Source organism: Cebus imitator, unplaced genomic scaffold, assembly GCF_001604975.1.
Source record: "Cebus imitator isolate Cc_AM_T3 unplaced genomic scaffold, Cebus_imitator-1.0 Scaffold63, whole genome shotgun sequence".
NCBI classification, from domain to species: Eukaryota; Metazoa; Chordata; class Mammalia; order Primates; family Cebidae; genus Cebus; species Cebus imitator.
In genome coordinates this window covers 7257887-7284030 of record NW_016107378.1, presented here as the reverse complement: position 1 = coordinate 7284030, position 26144 = coordinate 7257887, and the positions used below count along the sequence as shown (strand labels likewise).

The 26144-nt window shown below is 39.8% G+C and overlaps 1 protein-coding gene across 1 annotated transcript in view; it reads right to left on the bottom strand.

Moving 5' to 3' along the window:
- Window positions 1-26144, bottom strand: part of N4BP1 (NEDD4 binding protein 1) — a 72774-nt gene that overhangs the window by 9057 nt on the left and 37573 nt on the right. The window contains exons 2-4 of the mRNA XM_017530171.1: window positions 9555-11245; window positions 2158-2288; window positions 469-565 (exon numbers count right to left, since the gene is read on the bottom strand). Of these exons, the coding sequence (XP_017385660.1) occupies window positions 469-565; window positions 2158-2288; window positions 9555-11245 (1919 nt within the window). The remainder of the gene's footprint in view (window positions 1-468; window positions 566-2157; window positions 2289-9554; window positions 11246-26144) is intronic.

The window sequence follows — 26144 nt, the reverse complement described above, 5'->3', positions numbered from 1 at the left end:
AAAAAAAAAAAAAAAAAGAAGAAAGAAAGAAAAAAAAATGTAGCTTACTCCTATCACAGTAGGGTCAGTTGAGATACTTCTGTTATGTAGAAGGAACGCTGAGGACCCAGGCATTATATAATAGGCTAAATCACTGACCAAAAGTAAACTGGGAGGAGATAATATTTGAAAACCATTTTCAAGCCTACCACACTAAGACAAACATTACTTTTAGCATGTACCAACAAAAGATTACAATATCTGCTTTTACTTACAGGTTTTCTATGTTTTACTAAACACAAACAGTTTCTTTTATGATGTTTCTAAAACCATGTAGCAAATATCATTGAGCATATCACCTTAATGACCATAAATATTAAAATCCCCACATCCAACAGGTCCTCTGAGTGTGTGGACCTGTCAGGAGAGCAGGTGGCTGGCTCCTCAACACCCCACTCCCACCTTAGGAAGGAGAATGGCCTTTCATACCTGTCATCATGAGAAGCAATTCTTTCTCCAAAGACCATCCGGGCAGGAGTTAAAGATAATATTCCGAGCTCCTGGAGCTGGGTTAAGAAGTGCTGTTCTGTTCATGAAATAAGTTGAATACACATTCAGAAAAGGGCTATTTTCCCAAATGTATCAATAAATGAAAGTACACTCAAATGTTTCATTTGGAGAGCTGTAGAAAACCTTTTTTTCTGTTGACTCAATTTTACTAACTCACTGGGAAGGGAAAAAACAAACCAATCAAGCCAGACCCATACTAAGGCAAAAACAACATATGAACTAAGTTTAGTTATTTTTTAAATATAAAAAGATTAAACTCATTGCTTCTTAAGAGGAGTAGGCCAGGTGTGGTGGCTCATGCCTGTAATCCCAGCACTTTGGAGGCTGAGGCGGATGGATCACTTGAGGTCAGGAGTCCAAGACACGCCTGGCCAACATGGTGAAACCCTGTCTCTACTAAAAATACAAAATAAGCCGGGTGTGGTAGTGCGTGCCTGTAATCCCTGCTACTCAGGAGGCTGAGGCAGGAGAATTGCCTGAACCTGGGAGGCGGAGATTGCAGTGAGCTGAGATTGCATGCTGCACTCCAGCCTGGGTGTTTAATGAAGCCTACTCTCAACAACTCTTCCAGAGCTACACTATAAGAAATAGAGGGCAAAGACAGGGATGACAAGAGACCCTGAGAGAGGGTAAGGGTGGGACTAGGGCAGATCTAGGGATAGGAGGGACAAATGGTTCTAACCCAATCCCAAAAAAGGTCCCTATGCCAAGAGTCTGTTGAAGCCTCCTCCTACTGGTCTCCTATCCAGCTTCTCTTAGGTGCTCATGCAAATATTTGCTGGTTTTCATGGGGGTGGGTGGTGACAATGGAGAATGGAGGGCCAAAGCCACATTTTAGAAAACCAGTGATGGGCGAAAGCAGCTAAAAGCTCAGGGCCTGAGATTCCCAGGCCTGAATCCCCTACAATAGTACTCATCACCGACTTAAGCAATGCAGAGCATGTGTAATGATTAAAAGACTCCTTCAGGGATCCAACTGCAAAAATAACAAAATGAATGGATGTGTCACATGCCTCATGTACCCTCTGTTACGATGAATATGCTCTTCAAAATGGGGGAAGTTGGGAATACTTGGGAACTGTGTGGTTTGACCATTTCTGCCCCACTAGTGACTAAATTTCACTTCCTGTTTAATGTGCGGGGCAAGTCCTGTACTCACCCTCCCTCCCCACAATTGACTTTATTTTTCCAGGCACTCTGATGTGTTAAATTGCCTGGCATAGCCCTTTCACCTACCTTCCTATCATGACCTATAACACAAACAACCTGAAGTTTCTCTGAACATTTCATGATTCATAGTAAGATCAAATCTTTTGTGTGTGGCCTGCAGGTATGCCAGAAGTACTTTATGGTTAACGGAAATGATTTATATTAAGCTTAACATAAGTTCCCTATAAACAACTATGTTAACTTTCCACCCTACCTCCTAGTATTTCTGATGCTGTGGCACTTTTCAGTTGATGTTTTGCTAGGTGCAGTTGATTTACAATTTCATTTTTAAAGCTGTTGCCCATGACACACAGCTCTATTCTAAATAGCATGTGTTGTAATTGTAAGCTGACTCATTAAACATTTCAATAGAAATTTGAAAAAACCAGTTTGCCTCACCTGTGACATTAGGATCACGCCTTGTTCTCCACTGAGGGACAAATACAGTGATGTTTCTGTTGCCAAGCTTCCAAAAATATTCAACCGCAATTGCAATTCCACGACAAGAAAAGAACTTTTTCAGACCATGGCTAGAAATAAGAAAGGAAATTAAGTAAAATGTATTTCTGTTTAAAGCACATTAAGTTTCACCATAAAAAGGTAACCTACACATACAACAAACAATAAGCAATTATTCCTTCAATATTCTTATATTTTTTGGGATTTAGCTGCATAAAGTTAGGATGGAATCCATTGTAGGGGATGGAACACTTAATAGTATCTTAGGATTTTTCTTGCATTTTGTTGATCTAACTGGGTATGCCGTTGTGATAGAAGGCAGTGAGCTCCATATAATACCTGTTCCCCGTGACGGAAGAAAGGGACAAAGATGTGACACGGTCATCACCCCTGCAACCTCCAAAGATGCTGCTGTGTCCTGCCCCCAGAAGGCTCCACTCTGTTCTGGGAATGGCAATATTTACCCAGTTTATAGCTTACGAGAAACAAGTTGAGGGCAAGACTCAAATGAAGCTAAATGGGGGCTGTGAAAGGCTATTTTAAGAAAGCAGAGAAAAAAGGTTAAAAAAAGAAAAAAAGCCCAAGGAACAGTATAGAACACAGGTCAGCACACTTTTTCTGTTAAGAGCCACACAGTCTCTGTCATACCACCCAATTCTGCCACTATGGTGTGAAAGCAGCCACAGACAACTGTAAGTGAATGTGTGTGGCTGTGTTCCACATTTACAATAACAGGTGGTGGACCTGATTTGGCCCACAGTTTACAATCCCTGGTATAGAGGATTAAAAAATGCCCACGCCTCCATCCATAACACATGTCACTGGAAAGGAAGAAAGTACTTAAATTTTACTCTCCAACAGTTAATTAAAAGTGGAGATAAAACGTGTTAAAAGTTTAAAATTCTGCAGGTGGTAATTTGTCTACTCATGGGTATTAGAAAGAAAAAAAAGACTAAAATTTCAAACAGTGATTATGTGATTAGCATAATCTAAGTTCACTGCTTCAATGGTCACTTAGATTCCAGTAGCAGTACCCCCTGCATCTTCAGTCCTGTCTTCTCTCTGCACATCAAAACTGCTTTGTAGAAATACTTCACCTGAAAGTCCTGCCATTATGGGCATACGTGTCCCAAGGTAAACCCAGGTTCTCCTAATTCCAACCCACCCTGCAAATTCCAGTGATACTAACCTTTAAATGCAGCTGAGGCCTTTGATTCTGCTCAGGGCCTTCAAAGGCACTGTCCTTCTACCCTAATCCTGCCTGGCTTCCAGGACCCTTTCTCATCTGACAGCATCTGGCCAAGTGACCCTCCCACTACTATGTGACAACACTCTTAGTTTTGGCCAGGTCTTGCCATCTCACCCCTCCTGGTCTCGAGCCTTTCCTTGTGTTGCTTTCCATATGTGCAATGCTCTTGTAACTTTTTCAAATGCCCTCAGGACTGAATTCTGACCCCTCTTCATCTATGAAGCTATTTCTAGACACAGGGCCTCTCTCAGCCTCCTTCCTCTTCTGAGTTCCAATCCTATGTGGTGGACCAGAATCACAGAGATAGAATGGCATTTAGATGCCTGGGTTAGAGAGAAAAAGGAATCACTAGGGATTGAGCAGCCTGCCTAGGTGGCACAGGCAGAGGGATGAGCTGGACCAGACTCTGGTTCCCTCACATCTGCCAGTGCCCTTTCCACGACCCCACAGCGGGATTGTCATCCCACCTGCATCTGCATTTCTTGAGAGCAGGAAGATGCTGGACACTATGAACATCTAATGCTCTGTGAGATTCTGAAGAGCTACTTACAAACTCCTGTTTTTAAAGGCTATTTCTTTTTCAGTGAACCATAACCAAGATATTTCAGAGGCCCTTACCCCTGAAAATATATGTAAATAAACAAACCCAATCTTGATAATTCTGGAGTGTTTTATCTAAAAGCATTCAAATATGGCAAGAAAGTAGCAAAGAGACATTTGTAACTAGAAAAAAGACTGGGGGGGTGGTTTTTTAAAGGGGGCCTTTTTTAATCTTTCAAAAATAATAAACACCCATCACTCTAACTGCTTAACATCAGGAACATGCCTAGAGTTAGTATCAACCACAGCCTTAATTTGAAAATCCATAATAGAGTAACCTGCTGGTTCTTAGAAAAACCAAGAAATGTGTATATTTAGTCCTCAAAAGGATAACCCTTGAGAGAACTGCACTGAAAAAGTTTTCAAGGTGGCTCCTTGGTTATTTGACAGATACAAATGTATGCTAACTACTCTCCCTCTTTTCCTCAACAGCTTCTGGTGATGGCAAGAACAGGAACTGGATAGAGGAAGAGTACCCAGTTCAATTCCACTGGGTCACCACATAACAAGGGTGGAAATGCAGACTGATGAATTCTGCTGCCCTAGACTCCTTACAAGTCTAGATGGGGAATAAAGTGAGTTTCTAGAAACATCAGCTCTCAACTAAATTCCAAAGTATTATTCTGAGTAATAAGATCATATCACTTTTGATACTCTTAAAAAATCTCAGGAGTGGAATTAAAACAGTGGTTCAAAATTCTGGTGGAGAGCATATAAATTTACCCAAAAAATAAAACTACAACAACAAAATTTTAAGTGGAGTCAAATTATTGTCCTCAGAATAATATAGAAGGCCCACTAAAGACTCTTCTTCCGGACTGGGCGCGGTGGCTCACGCCTGTAATCCCAGCACTTTGGGAGGACAAGGTGGGTGGATCACGAGGTCAAGAGATCGAGACCATCCTGGTCAACATGGTGAAACCCCGTCTCTACTAAAAATACAAAAAAAATCAGCTGGGCATGGTGGCGCGTGCCTGTAATCCCAGCTACTCAGGAGGCTGAGGCAGGAGAATTGCCTGAACCCAGGAGGCGGAGGTTGCGGTGATCCGAGATCGCGCCATTGCACTCCAGCCTGTGCAGCAAGAGCGAAACTCCACCTCAAAGAAAAAAAAAAACTCTTCTTCCTACTTCAAGTCCTATACCTTGACCAGGAGACATGTGCTTACTCATCACTGTCTCCTAGCCTCTCTACAATCGGACCAGAGTAGCATGCTGACAGGTAAACCCAGACCAAAGGTCTATTTTGACCCAGAGACAAAAAATATATATGATAACACCTTGCTACTTACGGGAAGGCCAAAGCTCTGGGGCTCCCAGCTTCAAATGCAGAATGAACAGTTATTAAGTCTGGGAGGCCAGGTGTGCAGGCCCTCAAGAGATTTAAGTGCCTGCTTCCATATAATTGGATAAAACTTATATCATCTAGTTGTTTGCCATATTATAGAATGCTGGCAACTGAAAGAAAGTGTCCAAAGTGGAGGAGAGATGGGTGACACATAGTAGATAAAAACTCATGGCAGCCATAGCACCAGACAGGAAAATGTGGGGAACAGTGGAAAGCCCTTTCTGAGTTACCCAGGAAAAAGGAATTTCTTTTAATGGAAACCTAATATGGAAAAGACTAACATGAGAAAATGGTCAATATACATAATTCTGGCAAGGGAAGGGGCAAATCTCATCTACATGGAAAATTATCACCCCATATAAGTCAGGGGCTCTCATTATGAAGTTTCAGGCTGACAGTGCCCAAATGTTTCTTGGCCACTACTGTGCTGTCTAGCCATATCATACACTGCAAACAATTTCCACTTACTCATCATTTGACTCATTCATGGTTATGAGGGGGAAAAAACAAGATATACAAAATTGGCAGCATTAAAAACAGGGCGCTGTGAAATTTTTCACAGGTGGAAGGGGCTGCGGACCTCATACTGGATAGGCAAATGAACAAAGGCTTTGCAAAAATACATCGAAGGGTGGGTCTAGGCTGCTTTAGGGTGGGGCTCACACCCACGGATCCTATTGCTTAAGGACTCACATTTCCTTTTAACTACTTCCCCAACTACTTGGGTCAAATCAGTGAGCTTCAGTCAGCAGCACTATGTAACCCAAGACTTAAGTATCCAATGATGCCTTGGCCTGAAAATTCCAACTTTAGCTTCTGTTGGAGGAGACAGGGTATATGGCAGCTCTGGGAAAAGACATTATGGGTCCAAATCTCTATCTCTGTAACACTGGAAAAGATTTAAGACATTTCATGTTGTATAAATTATAACTTTCGCCTCACAATTGGTGTGAAGGTTGTTTCATTTAAAAAATACAGTGCCTGACACATAATAATGGGTGTTTGGGCTTTATCCCCAAAATTTGTTGCACTAAATATATGGCTTCAGTTAAAAATCTAAACTGGCCACTGCAACAGTAACCATGAAAATGGGTGGTAAAAAGTCACTAAAAAAAAATCCTAAACTGGGCATGGTAAGGCGTGACTATAGCTTCAGCTACTAGGAAGGATTGTCTGAGCCTGGGCAAAATAGTGAGACTTTACCTCTTAAAAAAAGAATAAAAATTCTAATTTGCTTTTAATTTATCAACAAGTTTTTACTGAGCTCCTACTATGTATCAGGGACCATGGGTATTAGAGGTAGTTCATTGAACAGAAAGAAGAGACACAAATCAGTTTCTTCATGGAATCTGGTCAAAGTTAATTCATGCTTAACACTGAAGCAACTAATTTAGAATAAGGGTTGATTTTTTTTCCGATTTCCAAAAAAATTACTGAGGTAAATTCACATCACTAAAATAATCAATTCAATGGCATTTACTACATTCACAATGCCATGCAACCACCACTTACATCTCACTCCAAAAGAAAACTCAATACTCATTATACAGTCTCTTCCTAGAATAAGGGTAAATCTTAATTACTGACATTTTCAGATCAATTTACATCAAACTAAGTACAAGTCTGTCTTCTTAAAGTAACACATTCTTTTGTAAAAGTATTGCCTTTAAACAAGGACATTTGTGAATCCAAAGAAAATGCAAATCCTCCCAAAACAATGTTTTCAAAAAAAAAAAATAATAATAATGAAAGTCAGCTTGCAGCTTTCCCTTAGTGTACTAATTAGTGGTTTTCAAAAGAGATGATACTGTACTCAGGGCATTAGGAAATATGTGGGAGTGTGTTTAGGGTGTCACAATGACTAGGGAAGGATATTATAAGCAAAGTGGGATGGACTAGATTTGCAAAACATCCTGTCACGGATAGATAGCACCACTGTAAATTTCAACAGTGACCCTGCTGAGAAATATCCCTGTTAACTACCCCAAAAGGTTTTTAAAAACCATCATGATCATTGCTCATTCTATGTAACTTGCATTTCCTATTCTTTGAATACCAATTTGGAAAATCTTTCCATGTGTAGGAAAGTGAAAGAGAATGAATACTGCTCACAATTGTGACCTAAATTTTGTGTCACCAGTTGGCTCAAGGAATCGTAACAAAGAAGAACTTGTTCCGGGCTTGGGGTGTGGGTGACTGAAGTTGTCTGACATTTTTGCTTAGATATCGCTATGCAGCTGCGGGTCATTTGCTGGGTTTCCCCTAATAGGGCTGCCAAAAAAACCAAAGTGCAATGACAATAAACAGTATTATTTGGAAATGAAGATAAGCATATTGCATATTTTTGCTGCCTGTCTTCAAATTTTAACATCTGAAATGATGGCATTTTCTTTTTGACAGCAAAACACAGCATCGATAATTCATTCAAATAAAAAGCAAAAGAATCCTTATATTTTAAAAAATACATACTAAAATATTTAGGAACATATATCTGAGATTTCCTTCAAATTAGGTGTGGAAGGCAGAGGTGAGGGCCAGGATGAAATAAAACTGCTCATGAGGTGGTAATTGCTGAAGGTGGGAAGTCATTATCTTGTGTATTTGAAAATCCTAATAAAACAATTTACAAAACAAAAATTATAAATATATAATAAACATGTATTTCAAAAATAACACTTATTTTTCAATCCATTTTTCAATCCTAATAGGTATTCTTAAAAACTCAGGGCATTAACTGATCTCTCAGAACTCCTAAAAAATAAGTTACACTAACATTCAGCAATTCGGAAAAGCATTGTTAAGATTTAGCAACTTCTCCCTCATTCCATGTTCAGGTGGCCTGTTTCTTGAATTGTGGCTACTTAAAATGCCAGACCTTGAGTATTTCTTCGAAATCACTGGTGTTAGATTAAATCTGGCGTAAAGTTGTCTCCATCCATAGAGATCTGCAAACTTACTATGTGAACAAATTGCAACCTAAGAGTATTCTTGTAAAAAATATGGCGGAGTCTCAGCCAATCACAGCAGCCAAGCTTCAGCCAATCACAGGCTGCCAACTGTTCAGACCATATCCATATAAGGCATATGCCTCATAACAGTATGCATGGATAAGGCAAATGCCAACCCCTAGTCAATCAAGCTGTTTCTGGAGGGCACTTCCTTTTTCTGCCTATAAATACTGCCTGCCCTCATTGCTGGGTGAAGATCTCTGAACCTCTCTTGGTTTAGGACGCTGCCAGATTCATAAATTATTGTTTGTGCACATCAACTGCTAAATTTCATTTGCCTGAAATTTAGCAGTGGGGGACTGGTTTTGAAAACTGAAGGCAGACTTAATACAGTTGTTGAAATGATATGGTAAAGATGTCCCTAAGGACAGGTCAAAAGGCAACAGACTGCAGCAACTGAAACTCCAAACAGTTAAGTGACCTGCCCCAAATCAAACAGCTGGTCCAAAGTGTAGGGAGACTCTTGACCCTCTCACTCTTCTTAGCCACAATCTTAAACTGCCCCTGAGAAAAGAAACTCAAATCAGAGGATTTTAAACTAAGAGGAGTTCCAAGACAGGCTAACTAGAAATGACGGGTTCATTAACTGATGTCTTTTACTAAAAACAAATAAACTTTTAATAAGAGCAGAGGCCCACAATGAAGCTCAAACTAACTAACTTCCTTTGAAGGGAAACTGCCATTGCTCTATCCACAGAAGTACCTCACACCTATTGCAACTGCACACTCTTGGCTAGAGATCTGGCATATTCCATCATAAGATGAAAAAAAAATCCTTTTGCTTTAAGCTCTATTGTCTTCTTTAGAACATAATGGTACTCACAGTATTAAGAATTTAATGACTTAAAAGTCACTATACTACATATCACTAACAATGCAATGTGAAAAGATAATTCTCTATCCTCTCTTGGCCTTAGAAATTAAGTTCAGCAGGGTGAAGTAAAGTTCATAAATCCTGAAGATGAACTGACAAAACCTTTCCAACCAGTTGGTTCTCATTCCCCTCCACCATTCAACTCTAAGGCTACAGATCAACAATATACAACATGTATGTATAGTTCCTATATACATGTGATTCAGAGACACCATTTAGAGCCCTATTTAAAATAGAATAATCTGCAGAAAATGGACTTACGTAATTGCAACATTGCTCCCATCTATAACAATGTGTTTTAAATCCGTTCTCCCCGGTTCATTTTTTAATTCCAGCTTGTAGGGTACTTTTAGAGTATCTCGAAACCTTTGGACCCCAGTAACTGAGGAATCAATATGATCAGAAGGTCCTGCCAACCTTGCATCAGTAACCGAAGGTAACAGCTGGGGCAGTGGCATTGGTGAAGAAAGGGCTGAACAATTTGGCTTAGAATGAGGAGAACTACAACATCCTAAACGTTTTTCACAGGCAGATTTCATATTATTTGGATGCAAGGGTTCTGGCTGCTGGTGTAAACCATTTTCAGGAAAAACAGGAACTCTGGGCTGGTGACTTGAAGGTCCCCTTGAAACAAAATTGACTTCTTTGGGACTTGAAGAGGCAACAGAAGGTGAAAGGCCATCAGTTTCAGGGTCTATGTTACAAACATAGTTCTGGTTTGAACCCCAGACTTCATGTTTCTGTTCTATGGGCACTGTTCTGAAAGTATTAATTCTGCAATTTGAGGTACATGGTTTAGCTTCCCCTTTGAATGGTAACTGAGGAAATTTTTCTACCATATTTTGCTGTGTGTGAGTCTGTGTTTTCTTTGGAGTGGAATCAGTTGTAAGCTCATTTGTGCTGCTATAAACACCTTTATTTTTGGTTTTGTTGGTCTCTGGATACACAGTACCAGCTGAAAATTCTCTGTCTTCTTGGAATCTTTTATTTTCTTTTTCAATTTCCTCTAAGAGCAATAATGGTTCAGTAGATGGTCCATACTCCTTAATGACCTTTTCAACAATTTCTTGGGAATAGCCCATGGTTTTAAAGAAGTTTACGAGGATGTTGTATTCCATTTCCTCAGTAGTGTCTTTTGTATCTGGACTTAAATTTTCAGAATCGGTAGAAGAATCAGACAGGTCAACTATTACATTTTCAGCCAATGTCTTAGCATCATGTGAAATCTCCCCCTCCTGAACATTTTCCAAAGAAAACTGCTTCTTGGTATGCCTTTCTTCAGAATCAGAAGATCTCCTTTTCTGACACATTCTCTCATGGGAAAGTGCCTCTTCCTCTGGGCTTAGACCATTTATTGGGTCAAAAAGCACATCTGGTGAGCTAGAAAGGACTGTGTCCATTTGTTGTGTAAGCTCAGAAACAGGAGTCCCAGCTTTATTTCTTGCCTCTTCCTGCAAAACAGTTTCATCTCTGGAAATATTCAGCCCTGTAGCAGCATTCTGTGTAAACTCTGTTTGTTGAGAATCTTTAATTTCAATAACATCATCATCCCCTGTTTCAAAGAGATTCTCCTCACCTTGTGTGAGTGTCAAAAGTTCTTTTTTCAAGGAAGTGGGCAAAATCAGCAAATCCATTGTGTAATTGTCTGCATGGGCTTCAACAAATTGTTTGAATTCTCTTTTTACCTCTGATTCTTTCTGACTACTGGGTAGGTTCTCCTTATTTTCAAAGAGCTTTACAAACTGTTGAATGTGACTCCTAGCCATGACCACGGCCTCAGCACTTCCTCTGATGCCAAGAAGGCCAATGTCCAGAATGCAGAGGTCGGCACAAGTATCCTGAATCAAGCTTTTCAGAAACAGGCTCTCTGCTCCAACAAAAATGCAGTGCATGGCCTTGGGGTAACATTCTCTTTCTTCTAGTTCAGGTTCACAGATTCCTTTAATATATTCCTGCAAAGAGAAAATAAGAAATTAGGTCAATTTACACAAGTTCCTTTTAGCACATAATAAATTGCACATGTAACTACAAATGTCAGGCTGATTTTATAAAAATCACAAACATATTTGTAAGTTTGAACAAAATGTCATGTTTTAAATAAAACATTGAAAATAAAAGATATACCTTGCTTAAATCATCTTTAGATGATTTGCATCCAAATTTAAAAGGTCAGTATTTTGTAACATTTTATGCAATGTGATCTTAGGGATTTGCTGAGTTACGTAGTGGATAATCCCAAGGCTGGATTTACATCTCTAGTGAAAAGATATCTCTGCTTGCTACCAGTAATTTATTACTTCCATGATATAATCAAGAAATAAGATTATCAAATCAAGTGATTCACTAGAGAACAAATCTTGACTTTTAGTACTGTTACCCTTGGTTTCCAGATTTCTTGAAGGTATAAAGAATAACATTAATTTTTTTTGGTTTTTATTTTGCAAAGCAAAAGCAAGTTTATTAAGAAGCAAACAAAAATTTTTTTTCCAGTGGTTGAAACAATCTATATCCTATATGAGTTTATGTCTGTTTCCTACAGAAAACCAGACTGTTAAATTAAATGCAGATCTAATAGAACAAGTGAATGTTGGACAGTACTGCTGTTCTCAGATGTTGGTATTGAAGGGGGTTGAAATGAGGCAAGAAAGGGAACTGGGTTCCCTTAGCAATTAGTTGCTACTGGAGTCAGAAGCATGAATCAAGCAGGCAAGCAAACACACACACAGGAACATATCTGTTAATAACTTCGGCTCTGGGGTCACTGCCTTGGTCTAAAATTCCAGCCATATGACCGATACTATCTTGCTCAAGTTACCTAATCCCTCTGAGCCCAGTTTCTTCAACTATAAGCGGAATGAAATCTCAGTGGTTTTGAGGGAATTCAAGAAGATAATGGAAGTTAAAGTCTTGACAACAGTGCCTTGCACATAGTAAGTGCTTACTAAATATTAACAATGCTGTTTCTGGAGAGATATTTGTAGGTAATGAGCCTGGAGATCTATGATCCATATTTCAAACTAAAATTAGAATGGTGTTACCAAAAAGTTTAACCTGCATAGCATCAGTCAAGAAGAGGTAAGTAAAAGCCTGTACTTATACCATATTCTTGCTGTGATGGTAGTCACACAACTTTAGTGAGAGTATTCAAACGTGTATAAACATTCCTTGCTGCATCAATGATTTAGAACTACAACTGAGACGTGGGTCACCTCTGCTGAAGTCTGACTTGCAGACCCTGACTTAATGATGGATGAATGAATGGACTCTCACACCATTACAGTGTTTCAAGTGAGCTACGGATGGCCATAGGTTGCTTCAGAGAACAAAATGCAACAAATCGACCTAGGCCCTCTCTGTCCATCACACATGTATTCCCTCAAGATTTTACAACAGAGGTTCTAAGTTAACACACTTGTGGATAATTAACAGAGTTACAAGAATGGTTACACAAATGATAAAAGCTTTAGGTTTCCAGCCCAGAGTAAACACTATTAACAGGTAATTCCTTTTTGACCTCCCACTGAGACAGCCACCCAGCACAAAGTTAACATGAGTAAACAGAGTAGAGACAAAGGGATGTGGGGTAAATAAATAGACTAAAACCGGGAAAAGCCTCATCCCTATTTTCTCCCTAACTTAATGGAGCGGTGGGCCTTCGGCCTGCCCCAATAAAACCTTTTTGGCCTTCCAAAAAGGTTTGAGACTAATCTATAATTTTTCCTAAAAATTACTAATATTTTGCCAGCCACCCCGAATGAATAGCAACATACAAAATTTTTGTAAGTAGATAGAACACCAGATATATGAGCTCCCTTACCTCCTTCTAAAAGCACCTTAGTATTTATGATTTTGGCGGTGAGGCATGGAGGTAACTGGTGCTGGATAGAGGAGTTGTGTCTTATTTTTTCAGAGACAGGGTCTTGCTCTGTTGCCCAGGCTCAAGTGCAGTGGCGTGATCTCAGCTCATTGCCAACTTCCACCTCCTGGGCTCAAGCGATCCTCCCATCTCAGCCTCTTAAGTAGCTGGGACTACAGGTATGCACCACCACACCTGGCTAATTTTTGTGTATTTTGTAGAGATGAGATTTCATCATGTGGCCCAGGTCGATCTCAAATCCCTGATGAGCTCAAGCAATCTGCCTGCCTTGGCCTCTGAAATGCTGGTGTTTCAGGTATGAGCCACTGTACCTGGCCAAGCTCTGTCTTTTTAATAGAGCAGGCTGCTATTTTTTTGTGAACATATCAACTGAGTTAAACACAAAGTACTGTAACTTATCCCCTTTTCCTGAATGTGCAAAAGTGTTAAATACTGAGGTCAGCATCCCTGAAGATTTCCAAAGAGGCAATATTTAGCTCTCACTTGTTTGAAATTATGCTGTATTTAGGTTGTCGCTTTAAAGTTTTAAAATTTTGAAATAATCACAGGTTCTCAAGAAGTTGCAAAGGTACTACATAAAGTCCTGTGTACTCTTCAGTTTCCTCTAATCATTCTATCTTACGTAATTACAGTACAATTTCACAGTCAGGAGACACATTTCTGTCTATATAGTTCTATCATATGTGCACTCATTTTATCGTATGTGCAGCTTCCTGAAACTACCACTTCAGTCAAGATACAGAACTATCCCATCACCACAAATATTTCCCTCATTAACCCTTTATAGTCATGCCCACCTACTCCTACCTTCCATCCCTAACCCCCCACAATCTTTTTCCATTTCTGTAATTTTGCAACTTCAAGAATGCTATATAAATGGAATTATACATGACTTTGGGGTTCGCTTTTTTTCCCACTCAACATGCCGATGTTGAAATCCATCCAAGCTGTTGCACATATCAAGAGTTCATTCCTTATTACTGCTCAGTCGTATTCCATGGGATGGATGAACCAGGTTTTTATCCATCTCCCTACATTTTGGTTGCTCTTATTTGGAACTATTACAAATAAAGCTGCTATGAACAATCATGTGCTAGTTTTTATGTGAACTCAAGTTTCATTTCTCTGGGATAAATGCTCAGGAGGGCAACTGTTGCTGGGACGTATGTTAAGGGTGTGCTTAAGTTTTACAATGGACTGCCAAACTATTTTTCAGAATGGCTATACCATTTTACATTTCCCCAACCATGTTTGAGAGATCCAGTTTCTCCACAACATTGCCAGAATTTGAGAGTCACTAATTTTTATTTTACTTGCTCTAATAGGAATGTGGTATTTGGTCTTAGTTTACATCTCCCTAATATAGTGGCGTTAAACATCTTTCCATGTACTACTTATCATTTACATATTCTCTTTGGTAAAATACTTATTCCTTTTGTCCACTTTCTTCCTTTAAAAAGTTTTCTTTTAGGCCAGCGCAGTGGCTCACACCTGTAATCCCCACACTTTGGGAGGCCAAGGTGGGCAGATCATGAGGTTAGGGGATCGAGACCATCCTGGCCAACATGGTGAAACCTCATCTCTACTTAAAATATAAAAACTAGCTGGGTATGATGGTGCGTGCCTATACTCCAAGCTACTCAGGAGGCTGAGGCAGGAGAATCACTTGAACCCGGGAGGCGGAGGTTGCAGTGAGCTGAGATCGCACCACGGCACTCCGGCCTGGCAACAGAGCAAGACTCTGTCGCCAAAAAAAAAAAAAAAAAAATGTTTTTTTCTTTCAATTTAGCCTAGGTAACATGGTGAAACCCCATTTCTACAAAAAATACGCCAGGAGTGGTGTTGCATGCCTGTAGTCCCAGCTACTTGGGAGGCTGAGATAGGAGGATCACTTCAGTCCAGGATGTTGACCCTGCAGTAAGCCAAGATCATGTCACTGCATTCTAGCCAGGGCAAAAGAGCGAGACCCTATCTCTAAAACCATTTTTTAAGTTGACAAATGATGATTGTGTGTGTACATATTTCTCTATATACGTGTGTGTGTGTGTGTGTGTGTGTGTGCGCGTGTGTGTGTGTGTGTGTATTTTTGGAGACAAGAGTTTCACTCTTGTCACCCAGGCTGGAGTAGAATGGCGTGATCTCGGCTCACTGCAACCTCTGCCTCCTGGGTTCAAGCAATTCTGCTGCCTCAGCCTCCCAAGTAGATGAGATTACAGGCATGTGCCACCACAACATCGCTAATTCCGTATTTTTAGTAGAGATGGCACTTCACCATGTTGGCCAAGCTGGTCTTGAGCTCCTGACCTCAGGTGATCCACCTGCCTCAGCCTCCCAAAGTGCTGGGATTACAGGGATGAACCGCTGTGCCAAGTTAATTGTATATATTCATGGGTCACACAGGGAGGTCTCGATACATATAATACATAGTGATCAGAATAATCAGCATATCCATCCCAAACATTTAGCATTTCTCTATGTTGGGAGCACTCTATATCCTTCTAACTATTTGAAACTATATATTATGGTTAACTATAGTCATTCTACAATGATATGGAATACTAGAATTTATTCTCCCCAGGGAGCTGTAATTTTGTATCCTTTAACAAATCTCTCCCTACCCTTCCTAGTCTCTCATGTCCTGTCCATTTTCTAATTGCATTGTTTGTTTTTTTTACTGTTGAGTTTTAAGAGCTCTTTATATATTCTAAGAGTCTTCTGTCAAATATGTGGCTTGTAGATATTTTCTCCTAGTGTGTAGTTTGTTTTCCCATCTTCTCAACAGGGAGGTTTGTGACAGCAAGTTTTTAATTTTAAGGAAGTTCAGTTTAACGATTTTATTCTTCGCCAAGCCTGAAGTACTGAAGACTTCTTCAATGTTATCTTCTAAGTTACACATTTAAACCTATGATCCATTTTTAGTACGTTTTAAAATAAGGTGAGGTTTAGCTTGAGATCCATGTTTTTGCCTATAGGTATAATATTGCTGTAGCACCACCAATTCTTGAAAAGGCTATTCTTTACCACTGAATTGCACCTTTGTCAAAAAAATCACTTGGCCATACTTGTGTAGGGCTACTTGTGAGTTCCCTATTCTGATCCAATCTATGTATCTATCCCTTCATCAAGAGCACACTGTTTTGATTACTGTAAGCGTATAATGTCTTAAAATTGGGTAATGATTTGCTCCCTCTTTATAATTTTTTCAATTGCTTTAATTATTCTAATTCCTCAAAGCTGGAGGCATCAAGCTACCTGACTTCAAACTATACTACAAGGCCACGGTAATCAAAACAGCATGGTACTGGTACCAAAACAGAGATATAGACCAATGGAACAGAATAGTGACCTTGGAGGCAATGCCACACATCTGCAACCATCTGATCTTTGACAAACCTGATAAAAACAAGCAATGGGGAAAGGATTCCCCGTTTAATAAATGGTGTTGGGGAAACTGGATAGCCATGTGCAGAAAGCAGAAACTGGACCCCTTCCTGACACCTTACACTAAAATTAACTCCAGGTGGATTAAAGACTTAAACATAAGACCCAAAACCACAAAAATCCTAGAAGAAAACCTAGGCAAAACCATTCAAGACACAGGCATAGGCAAGGACTTCATTACTAAAGCACCAAAAGCAATGGCAACAAAAGCTGTAATAGACAAATGGAATCTAATTAAACTCCAGAGCCTCTGCACAGCAAAAGAAACAATCAGAGTGAAACGGCAACCAACAGAATGGAAAAAATTTTTTGCAATCTACCCATCTGACAAAGGGCTAATATCCAGAATCTACAAGAATTAAAACAGATTTACAAGAAAATAATAAATCCATTCAAAAGTGGGCAAAGGACATGAACAGACACTTTTCAAAAGAAGACATATATGAGGCCCACAAACATATGAAAAAATGCTCATCACTGGTCATTAGAGAAATGCAAATCAAAACCACATTGAGGTATCATCTCACTCCAGTTAAAATGGCGATCATTAAAAAATCTGGAGACAACATATGCTGGAGAGGATGTGGAGAAATAGGAACGTTTTTACACTGTTGGTGGGAGTGTAAATTAGTTCAACCATTGTGGAAGACAGTGTGGCAATTCCTCAAGGACCTAGAAATAAAAATTCTATTACTGGGTACATATCCAAAGGATTACAAATTGTTGTATTATAAAGATACATGCACATGTATGTTGACTGTGGCACTGTTTATAATAGCAAAGACCTGGAACCAATCCAAATGCCCATCGATGACAGAATGGACAAGGAAAATGTGGCACATATACACCATGGAATACTATGCAGCCATGAAAAACGATGAGTTTGTGTCCTTTATAAGGACATGGATGAATCTGGAAACCACCATTCTCAGCAAACTGACACAAGAACAGTAAATCCAACACCGCATGTTCTCACTCATAGGTGGGTGTCGAACAATGAGAACACATGGACACAGGGAGGGGAGCATCACACACTGGGATTTGTTGGGGGGACTAGGGGAGGGACAGCAGGGGGTAAGGAGTTGGGGAGGGATGACATGGGGAGAAATGCCAGATACAGGTGATGGGGATGGAGGCAGCAAACCACATTGCCATGTAGGTACCTATGCAACAATCCTGCATGTTCTTCACGTGTACCCCAGAACCTAAAGTACAATAACATATATATAAATTAATTAAAATAATTATTCTAGTTCCTTTGTTTTCCTATACAAATTTTAGAATAATTTTGTCTGTGTCTACAAAATATCTTGCTGGAATTTTATCAGCAATTGTGCTGACAATTACGTGTCAGCAAGTGACATGAATCTGAGGATAACTGACATCTGCTGAATCTCCTGATCCACCAATCTGGTATTTCTCTTCATTTATTTACATCTAATTTGCTTTTTTATTAGCCTTTTGAGTTTTGAGAATACAAATCCTGTACGTTTTGCTAGATTTCATGTTGTAGGAATTTTATTTTTCTGAGTGATTGCACACAGTGTTTTATTTTAAATTTTGGTTTCTGTGTCCACTGTTAGTATATAAAAATATAATTGATTGCTGTATGTTAATCATGTATCTTGCAATCTTCCTGAATTCACTTATTCCTATTAAAAGTTCAAGGATCTGTGTGTATATGTAGTTTCCTGGGGAATTCCTACAGACAATTACGTCATCTCCAAATATTTCTTTTCTGATTTATATGCCATTTATTTTCTTGCCTTACTGCAGTAGCTAGAAAGTACAGCACTATGTTGAGGAGCAGTGGTGAGAGTGGATACGCTTGCTTTGTTAATGAACTACAGGTAAAAGGATTCAGTCTTTTTCATGATTAAGAATGATGTAACCTGGAAAATTTTTTACCAATGTTCTTTTATCACATTGAGGAAGTTACCTAGTTTTCTAGGATCATTAATATGAATGGGTGTTGACATTAACAAAGGCTTTATTGCATCAATTGATATAATCCTGTGATTATTTTTCTTCCTCAGCCTGTTAATACGGTTGGTTACATTGACTTCTGAATACTGAACCAGGCTTGTATCCCTGGAATAACTCCTACTTGATTATGGTGTATAATTCTTTTACATATTGCTGAATTACATTTGTAAACATTTTATTAAGAATCTATACATCTTTTGCATCTGTATTCACAAGGGACTTTGGTCTACAGTTTTCCTTTTTGGTACTGTTTTTGTCTGTTAGGCATCAGGGTAATATAGGCTATACATGAGTTAGAAAGTGTTCTCTCCTCTTGTAGTTCTTGGAAGAGACTGCGTAGAATTGATGTTAATTCTTTTTTAGACATTTTACCATTTAAGTGGCAGAAATACTCTTTCAACACTGCTTTAGTGGCATCCTGAAACTTTGATATGCTGCATTTTCATTTAGTTCAATATATTTTTAAAAATTTCCCTTTTGACTCATAAATTTAGAAGTGCTATTTAAAATTTTTGAAGATTTTCTTGCTATCCTTCTGTTATTGATTTTTAGTTTGATTCCTTTGTGGTCAAACACTATATGACTTTAATTATTTTAAATTTATTAAGAATTGTTTTATAGCCTAGCATAAGGTCTATCTTGAGAGTTCTACAGGTGCTCATAAAGAATGTGTATTCTGCTGTTAAGTGGAATGTTTTACAGATGTGTACTAGAACCTGGCTGGTTGATGGTGGTGCTGAGTTATCCTAGATCCTCATTTATTTTGTTTAATGGTTCCATCAATTGTTGAGAGACAGGTGTTGAAGTCTCCAACTATAATTGTGGATTTATCAAGTTCTCCTTTCAGTTCTGCCAGTTTTTGGTTCACATATTTTACAGCTCTATTGTTAGGAATAAAAACATTTAGCACTGTTACATAATGTCTTCTTGAACTGACTCTCTTATCATTATGTAGTTTCTCTTAATCTCTGGTAACTTTCTTTGCTCCGAAGGCTGTTGATAGTAATATTGTCACTCCAGTTTTCTTCTGAATAACGTTTGCATGGCACATGTCTTTCTTCCTCCTTTTAGTTTTCACTTAACTGTAATATTTCAATTCAGTTTCTTGAAGACACCACAGTTGGATCATGTTTTTAATCTATTCTGATAGTACCTATCTCTTAACTGGAGTGTCGATTTACATTTAATGTGATTGTTGGCAAATCTACCATTTTACTTTTTTCCACTTTCTTCCTATATTTGACTCCTGTTCTAGCTTGTCTTTTTTGGCATTACACAAACACTTAGTATAATAATTTACCTACCGCATTTTTTTTTCTTTGTGAGACAGAGTCTTGCTGTCACCCAGGCTTCAGTGCAGTGGCGCAATCTTGGCTCACTGCAACCTTCATCTCTCAACCTCCATCACTTCCATCTCTGAGGCAGTGATTCTCATACCTCAGCCTCCCAAGTAGCTGGGATTACAGGTACACTACCATGCCTGGCTAATTTTTTGTATTTTTAGTAAAGACAGCATTTCATCATGTTTGCCAGGCTAGCCTCTAACTCCTGGGCTTACGTGATCCACTTGCCTGGGCCTCCCAAAGTGCTGGGATTACAGGCAAGAGCCACCATGCCCAGCCACTACTGCATTTTTATCTCTTCATATAGTTTTTAAGTGGTGATGTTACTGATTACAATACTATTAACTTTCACAGTCTACTTATCAATATTCTATCATTTCGTAAAACTGTACTACTTAATCATGTTTCTTATTTTCTGTATCATATGATGATTTGACATGTTGGGGGACCTTTCAATGAGAGAGGCTGCCCCTTCCAGAGCCAGCTAATTCCCAGGGGTGGTCCCCAGCTTGTCTGGAGGATGTCTTTTAGGTGCAGACTGCCTGACCCAGTGCCATGCTCTCTCCCATCTCTTTAATTTTTACATACCAAGCCAATATTTCCCCTGCACTAAATCAACTTAAGGCCAGGAACCAGACAACCTATAAATCCTGTGAGAATTATTCAAACAATCTAATCTTAACTATTTACCTCGCTCTGCCTTCCCTTTCTCAGAGAAGACCCAAAAAAGTCTCTGGCTTAGGTTTTCCTCTGGCCTGCATCTACCTCGTGACCAAAACCTGATGCTTTCCCTGTGGTCCTGCATAGCATGGCATGTCCCCTTCTCTCAGCAAATATAAGTAGTAAATTCTTTCAACAGCATTGACCTGTGTTGTCACCTCCATAAATTCAAATCCCATCGGTACAAATTTTAGAACACCAACATACAGGCTTCTTTATTCCTGGTTCCTTTCCTCTCTCCAAAGTTATATGTTATAGTGATCTCATACATTTTATTTACATGCATTTGAAACCCCACTGGACAACATTATAATTTTTGCTTTCATTGTACGAAATTCATTTTAAAGAAATCAAGAGGAGAAAGTAACCTACTACATTTACCCAGATATTTACCATTTATATTTGAAGAACTTTCCTTAGGAGACTACCTAAGGAACAGACTGTCTGGAGTAGACTGTGGGCAATAATTTCCCTTTAGTTTTTCTTCAACTGGGAATGCTTTATTTCACTTTCATTCTTGAAGGATAATTTCACTGGATAGAGAATTCTGGGTTAACATTTCTTTTTTACCAGCAAACTGAGAATAGAAGAAAATGGGTTAACATTTCTTCTCTTTCATCACTTAAAAAATATTGTGCTACTTTCTTCTGGGCTTTGCAGTTTGCAATAAGTCATAGTCATTTGAATTGTTGTTCCCCCACATGTAGTGTGTTTTTCCCTGGATGCTTTCATGACTTTTTTAAAGTCCTCGGTTTTCAGCAGTGTGCTTTCAATGTGTATAGGTATGGAAATCTTTGGGTTTATTCTGCTTGTGTTCTGTGAACTTCTTGAATCGTCATGTTCATATCTTTTGCCAAACCTGAAATGTCTCCAGGAATTATTTCTTCACATACTTTTTCAGCACCACATACTTCTGCCGTTTGGTGCCTCTATCTTCTGTTTCTTTGCTGAAACTTTCTTTTTCTACTGGTTTTAAGAGTGTTTGGGATTGCCTGTGGACTATTTTCAGTTCCTGGTTGAATATTTTAGTCTTTTGTCAAATATGTGCAACATCTGTGTCATCTCAGCATTGCTGTCTTTTCCTACAAGAATTGAGATTTTCCTATCCCTTTATATGCCAATTTTGTATTATATCCATTCTGAACAATGAAGAATTATGAAGTCTTCAATCTTGTTTAAATCTTACAGATATTGAAACTTTTGTTTTCGCAGATAGTTGACATAACTAGATTCAGGCTGCAAGCTGCAACTTGTCTTCTGAGCTGTGGTTCCAATATCAGTTCAGTTTTCAAAGCCCTACAATGCTATTTTTTCATTTTAACTTTTGACACAGGGTCTTGCTCTGCCACCTAGGCTGGAGTGCAGAGGTGCCATCATAGCTTACTACAGCCTCAACCTCCTGGGTTCAAGTGATCTACCCACTTCAGCCTCTGGAGTAGCTGAGACCACACGCACATGCCACCATGCCCAGCTAATTTGTGTAAATTTTGTACAGATAGGGTTTCTCCATGTTGCCCAGACTGGCCTTGAACTCACTACTGGGCTCAAGCAATCCACCTGCCTTGGCCTTCCAAACTGCTGGGATTATAGGCATGAGCCACCTTGCCTGTCCTGCAATGCTATGTATCCATTCCACATGTATGCCACTGTGTAGCCAATTCTAGGACTGGGATACTGGTCTTTTTGTTAATTCAGTTCTCAAAAGCCTTTCTTAACACTGATTAGGAACAGATCCTGCACATGTAGCTTGGGGATGAGCCAAACAGATCATAAACAACTTCATGGCTCACTTTCCTGAACTCTTCCCTTTCTGCTACCTACCTGGTACTTTCTGGTTTCCTGGGGATCCTCCTTTGGTCCCCCACCCAGAAAGTTGGGGCTTTTGATTAACCCGCTCTGCCTTGTACCTATGCAACTGTGCTTGGATCCAGCCAGGACACACAGAGAGAAAAATCAATGGAGCCCACAACCCCAATTAGAAAGAAAGGTCCTCCTATGTTGGAATTTTGGTTCCTGCACGCTTCGATTGCCACTACCAATACATGATTATTTAGGGCTGGGTTGCGTAAGAATGAAGAAGAAAAAAAAAAGGAGGAGGTTTCACTCTAAATTTTAAATGCTTCCTTTTCTGTCCCTTGGGCCCAAACCAGAAGGCTTTTCCTAGTGTGTCCCAGTGCCCATTTCTACTTCCAGGTGGAGCTGTGTTAGGTTCATGTTAGAGGATTAATGAGGGGAACGAATGGTAAACTCACTACTGGTTTGGTGGTACTTTTTCTTTTTCTTTGAGATGGAATCTTACTCTGTAGCCCAACCTGGAGTGTAGTGGCACAATCTTGGCTCACTGCAAACTCTGCCTAAGGGGCTCAAGCAATTCTTTGCCACAGCCTCCTGAGTAGCTGGGACTACAGGCACGTACCGCCATGCCCAGTGAGTTTTTTGTATTTTAGTAGAGATGGGGTTTCACCATGTTTCCCAGGGTGGTCTAGAACTCCTGAGCTTAGGTGACCTGCCCGCTTCGGCCTCCCAAAGTACTGGGATTACAGGCATGAGCTACTGTGCCCGGCTGGTGATACCTTAAATTCTGGTCTTTGTTCTAAATCTGCCTGCTACTATATATTTTTCAGTGTCCTTAAATAGTTGCTGTATGCATTCTGTCTGGGTTTTATAGCTGTATTCAGTAGGACTGACAGGGTGGAGCGTGCGTACTCTTTTTTTTTTATTGATTTAATATTCAGCAATCTAATCTTGCTAACGTGTGTGTGTATGTGTGTTTTAGACAGAGTCTTGCTCTGTTGCCCAGTCTGGAGTGCAGTGGCACTGGGTTCAAGCGATTCTCCTGCCTTGGCCCCCCGAGTAGCTAGGATTATGTGTGTGCCACCTCACCTGACTAATTTTTGTGTTTTCAGTAGAGACAGGGTTTCACCATGTTGGCCAGGCTGGTCTCAAACTCCTGGTTTCAAGGGATCCTTCTGCCTCAGCCTCCCAAAGTGCCAGATTACAGGCATGAGCCACTGTGCCTGACCTGCTTACTCTATCTTACCCAGAACTGGAAGCGTCTTGCCTGTTAATGTAAGTGACGCTGCCCATCCAAAATGAATAAGTGAATGGATGAATTCACATGGGAAAAATACTATTGAGATTACTGTGCAGCCACGTGGATAAGGAAAAGTTGATCACATCTCCTGAGTGGGCCACAAGCAACAACTAGCCAAGCTGGAGAGATTTATTCTCCACATGAAAGACCCTTGAAACAAATACTCTCTCAAAAGGGGCTACTGCTCTATTTGACCCAAGGTAAAGCCCACCTGTTGACAGATTCTGCCCAGATACAGAGCTTCCATTTCAGAGTTAGCATCAAACATCAAAAGCACCCACACTGGAAGAAAGGCCTGAATAGAAAGGCTGGAAGCCAATTAAACAGATCACACAGAGAACTGCAGGCAACTAGGTAATGCAGGGCACAGAAGAAAACCTTCACAAAATTTCAACTTGTGGTTTCAACAGACACAAGATGATACTGAACCCACACAACAGGAATTGGGATGCTAAAAGAAGGGAAAGGAAGGAAGAAAAAGAAGAGAAAAAGGAATCAGAATAGAAATGCAGGCAAATTAAGAATATGATGGCCAAAATAAGAGTCAATAGAAAAACTGAAAGACAAAAACGAAGTAATCTTTCTAAAAGTACCATGAAAACAAAGAAATGGGGAAAATAAGAAAAGAGGCTTTAAAGGTCCACCTAGGATATCCCAAATCCAAATAACTAGCATTTCAAAACGAGAGAATGGCAATAAACACATAAATAACATAACAGCATTTCCCAGAACTAAAATACACAAGAAGGCTGGGTGAGGTCACAAGCCTTTAATCCCAGCACTTTTGGAGGCTGAGGTGGGTGGGTCACTTGAGCCCAGGAGCTTGAGACTGGCCTGGGAAACATGGAAAACCCCATCTCACAAAAAACACAAAAATTAGCCAAGCATGGTGACATGTGCCTGGAGTCCCAGTCAGCCAGGAGACTGAGGTGAGTGGATGACTTGAGCCTGGGAAGCTGAGGCGGTAGTGAGCCATGATTACGCCACTGCACCCCAGCCAAGGTGACAGGGTGAGACCCTGTCTCTAAATAAATAAATAAATACAATACATAAGAAGCCAAGCATAATTAGTGAAACAATTACAACTTTCTTGGAACTAAAGGACAGAAACATCTTGAAAGGTAACACAAAATACCTAGGCATGATTACTTTCAAAAGTCCCACAAGAAAAATCCTGGGAGCAGGGTGGGAACAAGACATACAAAAAATGACAGTAAGAATGTCACAAATTCTCAATTCTGGATGATGGGGGTGGGGAGTCAGCAGGACTGTATCCAAAATTCTAAGGGAAGATGATTTTCAATCTATAATTCTGTATTTATCACATTACATATCAAATACAACATAAAGACCCAGAAAATTACTCCTGCGGATTCTTTTCTTAGGAAACCTATCTGACAGTGACATTCACCAAAAATAAGGGAGATGAAATAATTAGTTATACAACCCAAGAGTGGCAAATAGAAGTCCAAACATCATAATTATGCAGCAGACAAGCTGAGGAACCGGCTGATTAGAGGAGGGAAGAAGGTTTTAGGGGTATTCTCCCAAAAAGGATGCTAAATAGAGATAGAAATAAATACTTATAAAACATTAAGGGTATATATACATAATACATTTCACAAGTGGATGAAAACAGGGCAGATACAAATTCCAGGAAAGGCTTGGGCATGGTGGCTCATGTCTGTAATCCCAGCACTTTGGGAGGCTGGGGTGGGAGAATCTCTTGAACTCAGGAGTTTGAGGCCAGCCTGGGCAATACAAAAAATTAACTTTTAGACTCTACAAAAAGTTAATAAATTAGCCGAGCATGGTGGTGCGTGCCTGTGGTAGCAGCTACTCAGGAAGCTGAGGTGGAAGGACTGCCTGAGCCCAAGTAGAGGCTGCAGTGAGCCGAGATGGTGCCACTGCACTCTAGCCTGGGCAACAGAGCAAAACACTGTCTTAAAAAAAAAATCCAAGAAAAAAATTAAAAGTTGTACCAAAAAACCCCCCATAAATGTAGTATAGTACTTGGCTCTGTAGTGGGTAACTAAAAAACATAACTATATTAGAAAAAGTGGGATAGTTTTTGTCTCATTTATCTTAAAGAAAGTGAATAATGCCTACAATTGATAAGAAACAGCAGTATGAGCCAGGCACAGTGGGAGGCCTAGGCAGGTGGATCATTTGAGGTTAGGAGTTCACGACTAGCCTGGCCAACATGTTGAAACCCCATCTCTATTAAAAATACAAAAATTAGTCAGGCATGGTGGCGTGCATCTGTAGTCCCCACTTACTCAGGAGGCTAAGGCAGGAGAATCACTTGAGACCAAGTGGTAGAGGTTGCAGTGAGCCAGGATCATGCCACTGCACTCCAGCCTGGGGTGACAGAGTGAGACTCTGTTCTT